Source organism: Triturus cristatus, chromosome 2_2 (genome assembly GCF_964204655.1).
Source record: "Triturus cristatus chromosome 2_2, aTriCri1.1, whole genome shotgun sequence".
Taxonomy (NCBI): Eukaryota; Metazoa; Chordata; class Amphibia; order Caudata; family Salamandridae; genus Triturus; species Triturus cristatus.
Window position 1 is genome coordinate 753,835,128 of NC_140582.1, and position 17,870 is coordinate 753,852,997.

Consider the following 17,870-nt stretch of genomic DNA (forward strand, 5'->3'; position numbering starts at 1 on the left):
TCAGACATGGCCATATGCAAATCAGTCTGACCCTGTGCCTCATGGGAACAGTCCTGCCCGAACTGCCAAGCCATGCCTTCCCTGGACCAGAAACAAGCTTCCTAGGACCGGTTTCTGGCATTTCAGCCGTCTTCAGCCAGGCTTGCTTGAATCCAGTGGCAAAGTGAGCAAGGGACTCACGTCTGAGCATACCCTGCCAACTTATGGCGAACAAAGCGGTACAAAAGGGGGGTGGTGATGGACAGAGCATCAGAACCAATCAAACACTCACACCCACTCAACAGATCTGGGTTTGATCCATCACCGTTCTTTAGCCCACTCTGCCACCCCAGTTCAGACATGGCCATATGCAAATCAGTCTGACCCTGTGCCTCATGGGAACAGTCCAGCCCGAACTGCCAAGCCATGCCTTCCCTGGACCGGAAACAAGCTTCCTAGGACCGGTTTCTGGCATTTCAGCCGTCTTCAGCCAGGCTTGCTTGAATCCAGTGGCAAAGTGAGCAAGGGACTCACGTCTGAGCAAACCCTGCCAACTTATGGCAAACAAAGCGGTACAAAAGGGGGGTGGTGATGGACAGAGCATCAGAACCAATCAAACACTCACACCGACTCAACAGATCTGGGTTTGATCCATCACCGTTCTTTAGCCCACTCTGCCACCCCAGTTCAGACATGGCCATATGCAAATCAGTCTGACCCTGTGCCTCATGGGAACAGTCCAGCCCGAACTGCCAAGTCATGCCTTCCCTGGACCGGAAACAAGCTTCCTAGGACCGGTTTCTGGCCTTTCAGCCGTCTTCAGCCAGGCTGGCTTGAATCCAGTGGCAAAGTGAGCAAGGGACTCAGGTCTGAGCATACCCTGCCAACTTATGGCGAACAAAGCGGTACAAAAGGGGGGTGGTGATGGACAGAGCATCAGAACCAATCAAACACTCACACCTAGTCAACAGATCTGGGTTTGATCCATCACCGTTCTTTAGCCCATTGTATCCTGGCGGTAACAGTGCAAAACATGCGCTGTGATTAGTCTAGGTAAGCGCCTTTTGACAGGCAAAAACATTCCTTTTAAATATTAATGTCACTCCTTTGAAGGCCTTGGAGCCCAGAAAGCATGGTGCATGGTTTTTAAAAGTAGGACAGGTAGAAATGTAATGTTAATATTTCCTTACAGTGACTAGCACCCAAAAGCTATGTGTAAGTCCTAAATATCCAATGTAGAGCTCAGATTAAAATACGAATATGCGATATTACATTGCATGTGCTACAACGCATGCGATCGTTACAATGACCGCGTTGTTACAACGCAAGCCACTGCATCACAAGTCGTTTCTATGACTTGCTGTAGGGGGCGTGCTGGACTTAATTGTCTATTCCAACTCCAGCGTGTGCAACAGTAGGGAAGGTGTTGGAATAGTAAATTATACCATTCCTTAGTTTTGTGCGCCCCCTACAGCAAGTCATAGAGACAACATGCGTTGTAATGGCTTGTGTTGCACCAACGCGGTCGTTGTAATAACCGGGTTGTAATCGCATGCGTTGCAGCGCATGCGATTTAAACGCTGTTTCACTTAAAATACTAATACTGAACCTTAATAATTGCACCAGCTAGGAAAATAATATAATAAGTATTTTAATAGGTATTAAACATCTGATTCAATGGTGAAGTCAGATTTTAATGACTATTAAGGAAAAGTAACTTTCATTAAGTTACCTTTTCAGTTCCTGAAGTTCCCCGGAGCCCTAATTTGCATTGATCTCCAACTTCTCCCAGCAAGTGATTAGCTTTGAATAGGTGTGAAATACCTCCCAGGAGCAAATAATAGGCTGACCTGAATGGGCAGAAGTGACACCTCTGAACTCCACAAAATATGCAGCGTGGGGACTGCAACCATTCCTTTTGACACTATAGTGTCAAATCCAGCTTGGCAGGGCTGCTGGGTTCACATATAACACTTGGGGCACACTTGAAAAGGAGAGAACAGATGCAAAGACAATTTTTGTATACCCACTGTCTGGTTGCTAGAGGACCCTGCTTTTGTCCTATCATACCTCTGTCTCTGGGTTTTGTTGTGAGTATAGAACTTGCGCCAAACTAGATTTTAGTGTTAGTTGTGGTGGGGCACCAGGATTACCATAGTACACGCCCCACACACACACCCAGCCCTCAGAGCCTGTGTATGGCTGGAGGCATTCACCATCTTGAAACTTCCTAAAGTGGTTAGGACTTTCCCCTGGAACTTTTACCCTATTGGTCAGGGCGTGCCTAGAAATCACTGTGTCCACCTAGCTGGTTCCAGGAAAATATCTGGCACCCCCACGCACCCACTTCAGAACACTTTCTTGACCTGCAAAAGATCAGAAGAAAACTGGTCCTGCTGCCTGTGACCTGGGAGGAGCTCTGAAGGACTGGACCTGCTCTCTCTTTTACTCTGGACAAAGTAGTAGACTCTAAGGGTAAGTTGGCTGGCCTTCTGGGTGGCTATAGATAGATAACCAGCTGACCAATGACAACTGGACTTGGACTGGACCTCTCCTTGACTCCCTGTAAATCTCTAAGTGCCTCTCCTGAGTTCCTCCGGGTTTTAGAAGTGTACTCCTGTGGTGGATTGTGATTCAAAAGACCACATCAGAAGGGAATATCTTTGACCACGACGAACCTGGTTGATGTGTCCAACAATTTTTAAATCATATTTCCGGTTCCCTTTACTGGATTTTTGTCATTTTGTTGTCATTTTTGTCTCTCTGTCTATTAAATTGTACTCTATGTTTCTAATTTGGTATGGTATTTTAATTGTTTTTACATTTTGACTTATTATGGCATTGCTACTGCTTAACTACTATACGCATTGCCCTGAATTAAGCCTATCTGCTCTGTGCCATAGCTACAAGGGGTTGAGCACAGAATAATTTAGTAACCTTGAGCGTTCACCCTGACAAGGACAGTTATTATTTGTTGAGCTAGGTAGTCGCCCACCCCAAATAATAATCCAGTTTCTCACATGATGGAATTCCATTGGCGCTTTTTGCTGGCCATCACCATCCTCAAAACCAGCTGCATCATTTTCAAAGCCTACACAACCAGCAGCCCTCTTATCTTGCAAGCTCACCATCTCTGTTGGTTCTCGGCACACTCGCAGCCAGTATACCATCAGAGAGCAGACTAAGAAGTGTAAAAATGAAAAAGCAAGCTAGCAAGCATTTTCCATCTATACAACCGGGAAGTGGAACAACATCACTGTATCCATTAGGACTGCCCCAATTTTGCTCCAATGTTGGAAAGACTCACCTCTTTAAAGAACACTACACCACAATACATCAACTGTCGAAAGCCCAGCTGCCTCTCCCATCATCTCTTGACTTTATGATTGTTGTTGTCCCTGTACAGTTCTGCCTTTTGACTAGGTTCGCACTATATAAAAATATCATATCCAAACATGCATTCAAATATCGAAGTACAATGCTGAAAATGTGGCTTTTTTAAGATTCATTTTATCTGTATCTTTACTTGCAGTTCTAGGAAACTTTATTTGGGTAGCCATGCTCTTAAAAAGTATTGATTGATTGAATGGTGCTACATGTGCTTTAAAGAAGAAAACAAAGTCAAACAGGCACAGAGAATTGTCAGTAACCACTGAAACAGTACCAACTGCTTATGTACACGATCGGCTATTAAAAAAGAGTTGGTCTCATTCATTATGATGTGCGTACCTGCCCCACTGATTTTTTTACCCTAGCACATCTATAGCATCAGTTGATCTTTTTTTCCTAGTACCAATGTGAGAAAGTGTTGCACCACAAGATATTCCTTGAAGAGATCTTGTTATGACTTACATGTCTTCTACTGCTACATCTGGGACATCTTCTAAACAAACTCCAGTGTGCTAGGGAACGATGCCCCCTCCTAAATTTACAGACTTCAAACTATGCCAAGACTGTTGGAAACAACTGTTGGTAAAATACATGCACAATTTGTGTGTCTGTGCTTTGGGCTTGGGGCACGACTTGAAGTCATGCGACAAGTATGCCCTCATGCACCTAAAAGCGACCTTGACTGGGAAGCAATGGTATATGTTGCCAGATGAAGTTGCAGAACTCTCGTAAGTCTCAATCATGCTTGAAGTGAGGGCACAGACCCGCTCCTGTTCCTGTGAGAGGTTACCTTTGTGGTCGAAGTCCTCTGGTAAGTTGAAGTCCTCTGGTGAGCCAAAGTCCAAAAATAAAAGGAGAAGCTGGACTTGACCCCATCTCACCACTCTTAATCAAAAGAGAAGGCATAAGGGTATCAAAATGTCAATCAGTCTTCCACTGGATCTCCATTTGTCGAGCCAGTTTTCTGAATTCCCTTGGCCATCAGCGACACCGCAACACATCAAAGCCTGTAAGGAAGCCATATTGCAGATGATTAGCACACTTTTGCCTCCGTTTGGCATGCATGTTGTGATGCAGTTTATTAAAGGTTTGACATGTTTGTTCCCAAACTGTTTGTGATGCCACAGTGGAAACATAACTTGGTCTTGACTGTTCTCATGTGTGCTCCCTTTGAGCCGATGCATAGTTGCTCATTAGATCGTTTGACTCAAAGACTGTCTTCCTCATCAAGAACACTTCAGCTTATCATTTGAGTGAGCTCCAGTCTACTGACTAAATCACTACACTACCTTTTTTCCAGACAAACTAATACTGAGGACTCATGCAGCCTTCTTCCTGTAAGTTGTGACTCCTTTCCACTTTGGACAATCCATTACACTCCCTGTGTTCTTTGCCACACCTCACCCCTCGAAAAAGGAGCAGATACTGCATTAGTTGGACCTCAAAAGAGGTTTAAGCTTTTACAAGGATTGCACCAAGGACCACTGAGGCAGACAATCAACTTTTTGTTTAGTTCTCTGGGGCGAAGAAAGGGAAGGCAGAAGAGGACTCTGTAAAGGTGAATAGCCCTCTCCATTAAAATCTGCTCTGTAATAGCCAAAAAAAAAGCTGTCGGGTGTTCAGTTTGAGTGCCCTTCACCAGGGCTAAGTCTGCTATAACTGCATTGGCATACAGATTTAGCGTTCTTGATATCTGCCAGGCTAAGATGCACATGTTCACGAAGCACTACTGCAATGACAGCCAGTCTAATGGGACGGATTTTTTCCCTGTTTGTTCCTGCTGGACTTCTTAGTCTGAATGCATTACACATACCCTCTACCTAGGGGGGAGGTACTGCTTTGGAAACTATTCTAAAGGTAAGGAACCTGCATTTAGATAGAGTATCTGCCAGAAAGAGCATTATCAATGTTAAGTAACCTGTTCTTTTCTATCAGAGAAGTTTGACATCTAATTTGAAGAAATCTGGATTTACTCTAAGTTCCCTGCTTCGTTTTCCTTTCCCCAGATGATTGTAAACAATGTGGTGTTATTTGTTTAGCTGACAGTAGAAGAGAGAAATAAACTGTTGAATCTTCATAAGTTTGTTCCTGAGAGGACCCTTGTCACTGTTTTAAGGGAATTTTCAGACCATAATATTGCACATGAGGTGGTAATTTCTGAATTTTACCTCTTTTCATAGAGATGGCCTATTTGCCCTGCCTGCCTGCAATAAAGTGTCACACATACGGCGCCGGAATGCCTTACATGAGCACATTGAAAACATGGATATGCCACACAAAAGCAACCTGAAAACTTGGCAACTATATCCATCATTCCATTTGCCAATTCTAAACGCCGTATAAATCAGCTTGCGTGACGCAGTGGACTTTTACCAAGGGCCTGTAGCTACCAGTCAGAATGACAGGCTTTGGACAGCACAGGCTCTCTGTATTTTACAGTCGACTCGGCCGTTTCATGTTTTTTTTTTTTTTTGCTGTGTAATTAAGGCTTCTAAGCCATTGCTTCCTGACTTCATTGGGCCACACATCCAGAGAGTAGCAATTACTCGGTGCACAGGGCTTTTCATATCACCATGAGGCAATTTACGCGCTAATGTTTATTTATGTACGCTTTTACATCTAACCAGCGCTGGGATTAGTGTTTTATTTCAAGCTGACAAAATAGTTCTTGAGATGACTTTAACAGTGCTCTAGGGTTTTGTGCATAAAAATTAGCGGACAGTGTGTCAATGAAACCGTGGCAGGCGCCATTTTTAAGCAAGGCAAGCCCCCTCCTTCCGCTGCGGCTTCCGAGCTCACAGGAGTGGTGCTTGTTTTATGTTTGGGTCGGAGGAGGATTATACGCACTCATCATTAACAGCTTTGTTTCCACAGTTGCTGTTTCGTTGCAGTAGAAGCCATCGACGTTCTGCCTTGTTCAAGACTAAGGTCGGTCTTGTCGAGTGAGGAAAATGAAGTTCAAAACTGCAGCGAACTTCATAAAAACATGATTAAGTCACTGCTCCTTGTATCAGGACCTGCGACCAGCCCCCCTGCAGTGCCGGACCCGTCGACGTTCAGAGGCTTCCTACTGGCTCCATGCTCTTTGCATATCTGTGAGGTGTCCTTACTGAGCCCTCTCTTGTGGCCAGGGCTGTACTGGCCATCTGGCAGATAGATGGCTTACTAGCCAGGTGGGTGGAGGAGAAGGGTCTGCGGGCCTCAGTGCTGTGGCAATACAAGCTAGGACAATGTCCCCTTCCACCCGGCTTTGTAACAAAACAGCCGTGAATGCGGTGCATAGGGACACTCACACTTCTAGGCCCCTGTGACTCTGGACCTGCTGCACTAATGAAATCTACGCCCCTGGGGAGGAAGTGCAGCTTTGCCTGTAATGGGGGATGCTGCAGGGCTCCGTTGGCCAACTATGCTGTGGTTCTGACAGGTAAGATTTGGTGGCTGCAAGAGCACCAATTCACCAAGATCTCTGGGCTTGTGAAATAGCACCACCCACTGTTTGTACCCCTGTAACATCACGTCATCAAAGAATTGGCCCTTGTTACACCCTTATTCGTGTTTCATTTGAAGGCTTTTCAACTGACCGGAGTAGCCTACTCTTTTTCCCTCCCCCCAGCGCCTTGAGACCCTCACGGGTGAGTAGTGCGCTTTACTAACCCCTGATTGATTGATTGAAGGTAATTAGCAATGGAAATATGTGGAATACTGCACAGAGTAAAGAGGGCTCTTGAACTCCTGTTTACTTTCTTTTCCTGGTGCAGCCTTCATGACCCCTGACACTGGGGGCAGCATGGGCAGTGTCAGTGGTACCAAAGGACAAGCAAAGGGCAGCAGTTGACACCTCAAGCAATCCCTACTGTCCATCAGTGGTTGTAATGGAAATGGAAGATCTAACAAACCTAAGGTGGGCGTTGGAAGACAAACATGGATAACAAGTAGGAGGAGGTAGAGAGATGTGAATGGCAAGTGCGGCGTGTTCAGGTTTCTCTTTTCAGGGAGGAAGAGCATTTTGCAGGCTTACCCATTCTCTCACCCACAGCCGTGAGAATGACATACTACGAGGAGAACACTGAGAGTGAAGCACATTGGGAGTAGTGCATACATGTACGTATATGTGTGTGTGTGTGTATATATATATTCACTTTAAAAACCATAGGTTTCACACATGTTATAGTTAGGTGGATATTTCAATCGTAAAAAAACAATGAAATTCCCCCGTTATAGTTAGTTCAGATAACTATAACTCGCGCGCCCGCAATCCTCTGCTCATGACGTCACATATTACATCACTCATGACATGGTCAGTGGCATCACTCTTGACATCACTGATGACATCATCCTTGTGATAGAGTGGCGGTCGCGCGAGGTATAGTTCTCTGAACTAACTATAACGGGGTAATTTCATTGGTTTTTTACGATTGAAATATCCACCTAACTATAACATGTGTGAAACCTATGGTTTTTTAAGTGAATTTGCAAGGTTTTTTAAATGCTAATTCCTAACTATAACGTGTGTGAAACCTATGGTTTTTCAGTGAATTTGTACGGTTTTTTAAATGCTAAGTTATGTATGTATTATTTTTATTTTTATATATTGATTTTGCAATAAACTACGTATTACATTTTTTTTTTATGGTTTTTCACCGTGTGCGCACGGTGCGCGCACCCCCGCGATTTAAAAAAAAAAAAATGTAAATGTTTTTTTCTGCCTTCGGGGTCCTTCAGTGACCCCCTGACAAAGGCTAGGGGGTCAGGAACTCTCTACCCTGCCCCCCTTTCACGTTCGCCACCTTCCTTTTCCACTCTCGCACTGAAAACAAACAAAATGGCGGCCGACAGTTCCTGATTTCGACCGATTCGAACGTTGACTGACATGTAACAACCAATCAGAATTACGCTCGCGCACGTTAGGGTGCGTGCACGGTGCGCGGCTATAGATATGTATGTGCTTTTAACTGCAATTTTCTCAGGAACTACTGAACAGATTGACTCCATATATGCAAAAGGCACATCCCTGACCTGAGGACTACCTCTCTGCCAAATTTCAAGTAATTCTGTTCAGCCGTTCGGGCTGTACCTTCGACTAAAGGTCCTACGGGAAAATGCGTTTTGGGACCCCCCTTTTTTCTCGGCCCCCGCTTGACGAATCCCCCCGAGACTTTCAGGATAGGAGCTGAGCGGAGCGCCCCATTAGTTTTGAAAATTTCGCGAAGATTCGTCAACCGGCGCCAAAGTTATTCAAAATAGAATTTTGAGATTTCCTATGGAAACACAGTCCTAACTATAACTATCTACTGGCGACCACCAGTAGATAATATATATATATATATATATATATATATATATATATATGTAGATGTATATAATGTGAATTATACATTACTATGGTCTGAGGAAGGGGCAAGGTCTTTGGAGTGTCTCAATCACTCCTGTTCTTTTCATGTCACTCTTTTCTGCAGTCTCTTTGTTAGGCATTTATACCCTTTTTCTCCTGTATCTTCCCGAAACACTCAGTCTGCATGTCTCTCACATCATGTTTGTCCTCTTCAGCACCCTCTTTTCACAGTCTCCTGCTTGTGCTTCCTTGCATCTCCTTCACCAACCCCTCCCACACACAATGCACCCACTCACCTGTATGCACTACAATTCCTTTAACCTTTGCCCTGCCAATAGTTTGACCGCTGTGTACCTCCTTCACACACTTTCGCATTTATCCACAATTACATTTACCACACCTGATATTGTTCCGTGTGCTCTGCAGAAGGCTCAAGGATTTGATGAGCATGTATTCCTAACACCTTTGTGACCCACCGACAGGCACTGTGAGAAATTCGCACTGCATTTGGCCTGTTCTCCACAGCTCATATTGGTGGCGCATTCTCAACCTGAACTCACACAACTACATAGGAGTGAGTCTTTTAACACTATGCACTTACATGAATGATATGATGCTTAAAAATTGCAGAAACACACCATATTGGAAAACGAAAATACTCTTAGGGAATGCATGTGTAAAAAAAACATTGAAATATAAACAGGACCAACATCGCTGTCCCAGGCTGAGAGGGCAGTATCGATTTTTGTTGGATGTGGCTGTCACCAGGGCTTTAAGTGGGCCGGGTCTGAGCACCGGCAGTTTTTTAAAGGGGGCCTCAAAACGAGTCTCTATCGGGCTCTATATTGTGCCCAGGCGGTCTGTTTATTTTTTTTCGGACTGCAGTGACAGAAGGCACATGATGTGCGCGTGGTGAGTGTTGTAGAGGAAGGGAAATCCTTTAAAGAGACTCATTTTCTCTCTGGATTTTCCTTCAGTTTTTGAAACTCAGGAGCAGCAACATTGTCGTGGTGTCACCAGGGCTTTAAGTGGAAGTTTTTTCAATATTATATGCAAGCCATAGTTGCTGCTTATTTTTCTTATGCAACTAGCAACAATTGACAAAGGCAATAGTCCTGACTTGTAGGTGTGATGTGACTTGTATCATATATCTGGACGCAATGACAGGAACAGCAAAATACAAGTCGGGCGGCACACTGTGCTAAACAGATTTTTAGCTCACGTGTTTTAAGCCACGCCCTTATTTACATTAACCATGCCCCTTTGAGAGACCCCATAGTTTTTTCATCCCACTTAAAGCCCTGGCTATCACCCATGGAGAGGTACAAGGAGGGGCAATTACATTTACAGAGTGGGCACTGGCTCCACCAGATTTCCCCCCTGTTTCACCAAGCCATGCCACTATTCAGAACAGGTTCACACAGTTCGCGATCTGTCATCTTCACCATGATTGTGCTGCAGAAGGAAGTGCCAGACATTTGAACTCCCCTGGGGGGTTAGTAATATGCTTTTTTAACCAGTGGAGTGCCAGAACTGTTTAGGGCATAAGTGTCAGCTCGAGTACTGTACACTCAATGGTGGAAACAAAGCACCCTGACATTAAAAGCTTTCCTCGCATTCAAATCTCTCCGCGCGTTCCTCAATGTTTACAGTTACTTATCCAGCCTTATCAGGACGTTCACTTCATTCGGTTTGTAGAGTAGCATCTCCTGAACTCTACCCTCACCAAGAACAGGCACCCTTCACCTTCCAAACGCACCATCTGAGTTTCCACTGTGGCTTTTGCTCCAGAAATCCTATGTTCCACTTTTCTTAACCATTTCCACAACTGCCTTCTCCACCCTCTTCAAATTCCTCGTAATTACTTTGAGACTCCCCTCAACTCTTTTGGCCCACACAGCACATCTGTATTGGACCTTCTCCATAGGCCCCCGCCACTTTTTTCCTCCTTCACAAAAGCAAGTAACCCTTCCTTCTTAGAAAACATCTCCACTATTTGGATCTGTTAATGTCATGACCGTCAAGCAGCGGCAGTCCTTGCCTCAGAGTTCCAACCCTGCGCTCTGACCTGGGGTGTCCTCAGCTGCTGGTCCTGCCATCCTCACAACACACTAGTTGCCTTCCTCATGTCTAGGTTGATCCTGGTTGTACTGCCTCATGTTAGTCTGTGGCTTAGGGGCCATGTCCATCCTTGTCTCCATTTGTAAAGCCTGTCGTCCTCTTAGTTAGTTGGGCTCATGTCTCTCTCACTGGCTGCAACTCCCGTCAGCGCTCTCCAGACCTTCATCTGTATCTTTGTAGATCAGTTGCATGGGTATAGACTTTACAGCATCAGCAGCGACCTGATAAAAAACACATCCTTCACTGAAGAATTTTCATTTCATTTGCCTCATCCTCATCCTATAAAACAAAATCTCAATCCACACATGTTGTGCAACATTCGACCAGTATCCAACCTTCCTTTGCCATGGAAAGGCATGGAGAGTTGTCTCAAATTAACTGAATACCATAGTTCCAAGTAATATCTGCTTCTCAACTACCAGTCTGACTTTCCTCCTGGCTCTACATATAAGCCAGCACACCACACAGAAAATCCAGAATGATGTCCACAACATAGTGGACAAAGGAAAAGCCTGTTTCTTCATGCTTACAGAACTCCCTGCGGCTTTTGGCACAGATGATTTTGGTAGGTTCATTCACACTCGAGAACAAGGTATGAGCTTTTGTGGTTGGGTTCTGAGTCACATTTCCCCTTTCTCACCAATAGACACTAAGTGGTGCAGATCTCAGAAACATCTGAAATGATTTGAAGTGGCCCAATGGCACGACCCTTTTCCATGCTCTATTTAAATTATAGCTGAAGACAACGTGTCTGAACTTTTGAGGATATACAATGTCTTGATGCACCAATATAAGGATGACGCAAAAATCTACTGAAAAACATCAACAATTGTAGATGTCTCCTCTCTCGGAGCATGCTTTGGCAGACTTTATACATGGAGGTCAGGGAATGTTCTCATTCTCAACCCACAAAACATGGAGTGCCTTCTTTTCACAGCCTCTCATTTTTAGGCCTCGCCTAGGCAGTGCTTGCGCTTTGAGACATGATGTCTTCAGGATATGGGCTTGAAGTTCTGCCCATTGCCCACCCATGTTTTCAATTGGCTCTTGTGACTGTCCTTTGTAAATGCTTCATTGTGTTTGGTTACTTTGCTTATAAGTCCCTTCTTAGTCCCTCCTGTTCTATTCTTATAACCTCCCATAAGGACTGCACCTATTACATGTGTTGTTACTCTGTAGGTTTAATTTACAGTTTGAGAGCACTCTTTTGTTAATGGTGTTTTCAGCGCTCCTGCCGTTGCAGGCATAACAGCTACCCACTGCCTGAACCGCACTTCCCCTACATGCAAGGTAACATTTCATTTTATGTTTCTGCGTAGCACGCACAACTTTTGTTTTATATGTCAGGTGGACGGACGCCAGATTTTTTCCCCATTTATGTTTGTTTTTCAGCAGGCTTGCTTTACTTTTAAACATATTGAAGTAAAGTATGGCATGCCTCGATTGCTACAATAGTAAATATATAGAAAACAAATACGGTGAACGCATAACTATTTTTCTCCTATTCATTGACTTTCGTACCAATAGCGACACGCTGCGCTTTAGCTTTAAACATCTCAAGTGGAATTGCGGCATGCCGCCATTGCTACAAAAGGCTATAAATTAAAAAAACAAAGGCAGGTGGACGCCGCATTTCTTTTACATTTGCAAAGCAATAGCTCTGCATTTAACTAATGGGAGACCTTTTGCATTGCAATTGCTTGTTATAATTTTGGCCCATTGCTACTGGACCCACTAAAATTGTAAAATCTCTTTCCCTCTCTTGCACACTAAAATTATTTAGTCACCCTAAATTCTACCCTTAACCACAAACCATATAGCAGCAGGGTGGCCAAGTTGGTAAATATATACCTCCAGACACTCATAAAATACAATAAACAACTGATCCAGCTGGAATGAATAATTTAAGCTCTCAGTCCTCATTTACGCTGCTCTTGGCAACACTCCATTCAGCTGCCAGACTGGTCCCATCCACAAAGCAACCTGAGCCCATTACACTCAAACTTCATGACCTCATTGGCTTCCGATTAAATCAAGAATCCTTTTCATTTTTTTTTTGCTCCCTTTACAAAGCCATGCACAGGAACAATCCCTCATACTTATTTGATCTGCTCTCTATATCAAGGCCAAAGAGATCTTCTGAAATTTCCTACCACTGCTAGGAACATGATTCAGGATTGTTTTGCCCAGAAGCAATCCTTCACTGGAGCAGTAAATAAGGCCAGGAACTATATACCTTTTGATATTTTAACAAAACTCACATTTCTCACTTACAGAAAACACAGACAAATACACTTCAACACTTCTTTAGCGAGTACTTCCTCGTCTCCAAAAATGTATCTTCAAGCTACAAACATGTCATTGTACCATGTGATGTTCGTTAAAGGCTCTAAGCAAGATACATACTAGTTCTGTTGGACATCCTGTGGCCAAAATGCGTTTCTCTGTTTATATGAAGCGTGATCAGTTAGCTATCTGTAAAGTACCCTAATACCCTGTGCTGCAGGAGTGCTATATAAAGCCATTAACAGAATACAGTGTTTTCACTTTGGCTCGCTGGGATATTTTTGGGAGGTGCTTTGTCTCTGCTTATGCTTGCTGTGATCTTCTTTCTTGCATTGAGCATAGGATAAGCATTGCTCAACGGATGAAAGATCACAGCAAGTATAAGCTCCCCTCAAAGCACAGCCACAGCACTTGTCATCTCCACCATGTTTCTGAATAAGTGTTACAAACTGATGGGTGCCACAGCCGAGATTCAGGCTCCGCCTCCTGCTCTACTTACTGTAGATGTAAATAGACTTTGCCATCTGGACTTGTAGGGCAACATTGAAATGAAGTGGTGCGGATGCCTTGAAATAGAATTTTTCTATGTTTGATATTGTAGCAGTAAAGAAAAAATAACTGTTTCTTACTTTGTGTAGGATTTAGTCTTGGAAGCATTTAGGATGGTTCTGCCACTGTTCTGGATAAATATTCAAGTAGGATGCCCTGTTTAAATTTTGTGGAAAAACCCCAAAGGGGGCATTTCGTCCTTTTTCCACGTTCTCCTTGATTCAGTTTGTGAAATCCACCGCTACCTTCCGTAGCTCCAGAAAACCTTCCTCATTGGTGTTCCCCATGAACTAGATGTTATTAAAACCACGTGGCAGCTTCATCCCCAGGACATTTAACAAGCACACGTGCTGTGGAAATCGTGCGATGACTCAGTGCTGCTGGGGGCCTTGTGGCTGAAGCTTGGACTTTTGCTGGCAGAGCAATGCTGTAACTGAGGGGATTAGGCATTAGAAACCAAAACTCAAAAGGGAGATTGTCAGCCGTCGATGCAGAGAGGAGGGGAGAAGTGGACAACCACTTCATGACACTACACACAGTGCCGACTAGCCCATGACTGCATTCATGCATCGATACATCAAACACTCCAGGCCATGCCTTCATCATCCACCCCCCAAACTATCTCATATCTATCCACCACACCCAAATATCCATTCATCAACTCAAAACCATTCATTCATGCACCAATCCAGCTCTGTTGCCACACCCATCTATCTTCCCACCCAACCATTGCTGGATGCACCCACAAAAATCCAACATTCTAACAATCCTTGTATGCAACCACACTACCATGAATCCATCCATTTACCGAACAAACATCTAACTATACCTGAAGGTGACTGTCGCCTTTATATCTCTGGGTGTATATGCTCACATAAGGATATTGTTTTTGTGCATATGTGTGTTCAAGTATCTTTTCCATTTTGTGCATCCAAGCCTATCACACAGCCATTACAGCAAAGAGCACATACGCTTAAAGCAGGTCAGACCAATGGGCTTTTCTAAAAGTTCTTCCCATTGCTTACAGGCCACCTAAGGTTAATACAGTAAATCAGTGTGATTGTGAACCAAAATACTCATTCCATACTTGGATCAGATGATTGAGAGAAAGGCAAAGCATCTCTTCGCTGCTTGCTATATCAAAAGAGGCAACCTTAATCTCAGATTTGCAGTATTCGCCAAGTTGAACCCATTTTGCTTGCAAGGATGCTTTGTTTTGTCGACAACAAGAGCCGATATAGAATGACGCTGTTCAATTTTTCCATGCATCTAAATTTGGATGTGCTGATGACTGGTACAGCATTGTAGCTAAATAATGTTTCACTGTCATAAACCTGCTGAAAATAACCGAGCTCCAAAGCTCACTCACCACGACATGGCAACAATAATCTTCAGCTAGATGTATTTTAATATCTGCTGTAGGTACAAAAAAAGAGGAGATAATGGCCAAGTCTAAATTAGCCCCAAATTCAGTGGGAGGGAAAAGTAAAAGCGGACTCCCTTTTCCCATTACCAATGGTTCAAGAGGAAACAAAGAGTTAATATATGCTGTACGTGGTGCTGTGCTGTCGCCATGGACCCAGTGGCTTCGGAGATCAGAAGTGTGCCACCAGGGCGGTGACTGTTGTCTGCCCTCGCAGGTTCTGGGCTACGCATATGTAGTATCCCGCGTCAATGGTCTCAAAGTCTTCAACACCAATCACGCTCTTGGAGAGCCGAGTGGTATGCCCAACCCCACGATCCACCAGCCTCCACGTGTCCTGGATGGTCACAGGCCTCTGATACTGTATCAAAATAACAACAACAAAAGTTATTTTTGGAATGCCTCAACAGAAATACTTATATCAAAAAACTATGCATGGGTACAACCTGTCTTTCAAGAACCAAATGTTATACAATAAGGATTCCTAAGTTGGCAAATTCAAATTAAAACCCTACATTTCTGAATTGTAGATCCTGAAATTCGTCAGTCTGCAGTAGCTTAATTTTCCAAAAATCATTGGGAGTTGCATCTCTAGCAGTGACATCTCTAGCAGTGACATCTGAAATCTCTTTTTTTTTTAAAACACACTTTATTGATTTCTTAGTTTCACAAGTCATACATTCTGTCAGGTACTTCGGTAGGCACAATAGCAGTATTTTATCATGCATAACTTCAGGTGTAAGCCTCAGTATTGCAGTGTTTACAAGTATTTCGTACCATTCATTACAGTATACTTTACATCAACCTTATTCAGGAGATACCAAGCTAGTAACAAGATACTCTTACAAGTGCATTTAGAATAACTTCAACAATTACAAAACCTCCTCCCTCCCCCTCCTTGGCTCCACTTTGGTTAGTGCCTATGGTGCCCAGTTCCATCCTGGTTCCTATTTCTACTTATTTTGGCGTAATTAATATGTTGTGTGCATATGGCATTGTAGTATTCTTGGGTCGAAATCGTGCCATCACGGTCTATCATACCGCGACTCATGTGCGGACTACCCACGACTTGGGGGCAGTGAACAGACACCGTTGAATATAGGTTCTCCCTTCCCCTTGTCCTGAGGAAGACCCACATTAGAGGATCAAAATCACCCTTTGCGTCAGGGTCGAAATGTTGACATTCCCCCAGTGAGCCTGCACTCAATATCAACCCCCTTCCTACGCCAACCACAGTTGATGTTTCTCTGTGCCTCAATGTAAGAAATACTTTTCAAAATTGTAATTGCTATCAATCAAGGGGCAGGCTCATTACAGTAGGGATACTGGCATTGTTGAGAATCACAGCCAGATCCTTCTTGTTTTAGAATTTGAGTTATTTATCCCTTGGATGTTTCTTCATGATCTTTATCTTCTTTTTCTAGCCCACACACGAGTACTAACTTTCACTCCATTCCTCCTCCTTGGAGTAACCTCTTTGACATTATATGTTGAACATTATGATTCTGTCTATGTCTTTCATTTGATGAATAAGACGCAGCATAAAATAAATGAATGTTTGCAATTCAATTAAGTTTGGGTGCCTTCTATTTTGAGTCACTATGTGGAATTGCCATATATATATTTCTGGGGTGATTAGTACATACCTCTTATTCACACACGTGTTGATTGAATCGCACTTTGTTGTATAGCCTCACTAATTATTCAAACTGTCTACAACTCAACTGTAATTAGTTTTGTCTGGGACCATTTGTTTTCTTTACCGATCGATACCCAGGTCCTTGGATAGGGTACTGGGTTACCCCATTTATTATAATGGATAGCACATACGTGGCGTTGTCCAGTCTGATCCCTATTTGCTCTACTCTGTCCGCAGCTTGATGGCGAGGGGCTCTAGCGCAAGCACAAATAGCAGGGGTGATAGTGGGCACCCTTGGCGGGTACCTCTGCCTATTGGGTATGCGCACAATATATGAGTCATGGTGCGGGCCCGCGCCGCGGGCGCCGTGTATAGCAGTTGTACCCATTTCAAATATTCCGGCGGTATGCCAAATTTCCCCAGTGACCTGACCATGTAATCCCACTGCAGGGTATCAAAGGCCTGTCTAAAGCCTAATGTAATGCAGCCTGCATTCTGAGTGTCTGCTGGAAATGAACCCATGACATGGTAAAGTCTTCTGATGTTGAGACACATACTGCGCGCAGGAACAAACCCGCATTGATCCGCATGTATGAGTTTGTGTAGGTATGGGAGTAGGTGGTGTGCCAGTGTTTTACTTAATATTTTAAATTCCATGGCAAGTAGAGAAAGGGTTCGGTACCCTGAGATATCCATAGCGGAGCGTCCCGGTTTAGGAATAGATACAACTAATGCTTGTATTGTGGTGGAGGGAAGGGTCCCCGTGTCCATCGCAGATTGGTACAGCTGTTCCAAATGGGGAATCAAAGCATCTGAGAAGGTGTCGAAGAATTCTATAGGCAGGCCATCTAGGCCAGGGTCCTTGTTGCACGGTAACGCCCGGATAGCCTCTCTGATTTCAGCTCTTGTAATGGGGCCTGACAGTTCGTCCCTGGCTATATCGTCTAGCTGGGGGAATGGTAGGTCCTCCAGAAAGGCGTCTATAGGTTTGCCTATCTGTTGCGCTGGGGCTTGGTAGAGCATTTCATAGTACTTATAAAAAGCTTAGTTTTTCTCCTGCTGGGTGTGTACTGTGTTCCCTTCAGGTGTAGGTATTTCATGTATCGCAGTTGCAGGGGGTGCATTGCGTATAATACACTCTAGTAGCCCAT

General features: G+C 44.0%; 1 protein-coding gene across 1 annotated transcript in view; it reads right to left on the minus strand.

Moving 5' to 3' along the window:
* Positions 1–15,047: 15,047 nt before the first annotated feature.
* The window catches only part of PDGFRL (platelet derived growth factor receptor like), a 673,754-nt gene continuing 670,931 nt past the window's right edge, over positions 15,048–17,870 (minus strand). Inside the window, exon 6 of the mRNA XM_085642004.1 lies at positions 15,048–15,441. Coding sequence (XP_085498130.1) covers positions 15,253–15,441 — 189 coding nt within the window. The 3' untranslated portion in view covers positions 15,048–15,252. The remainder of the gene's footprint in view (positions 15,442–17,870) is intronic.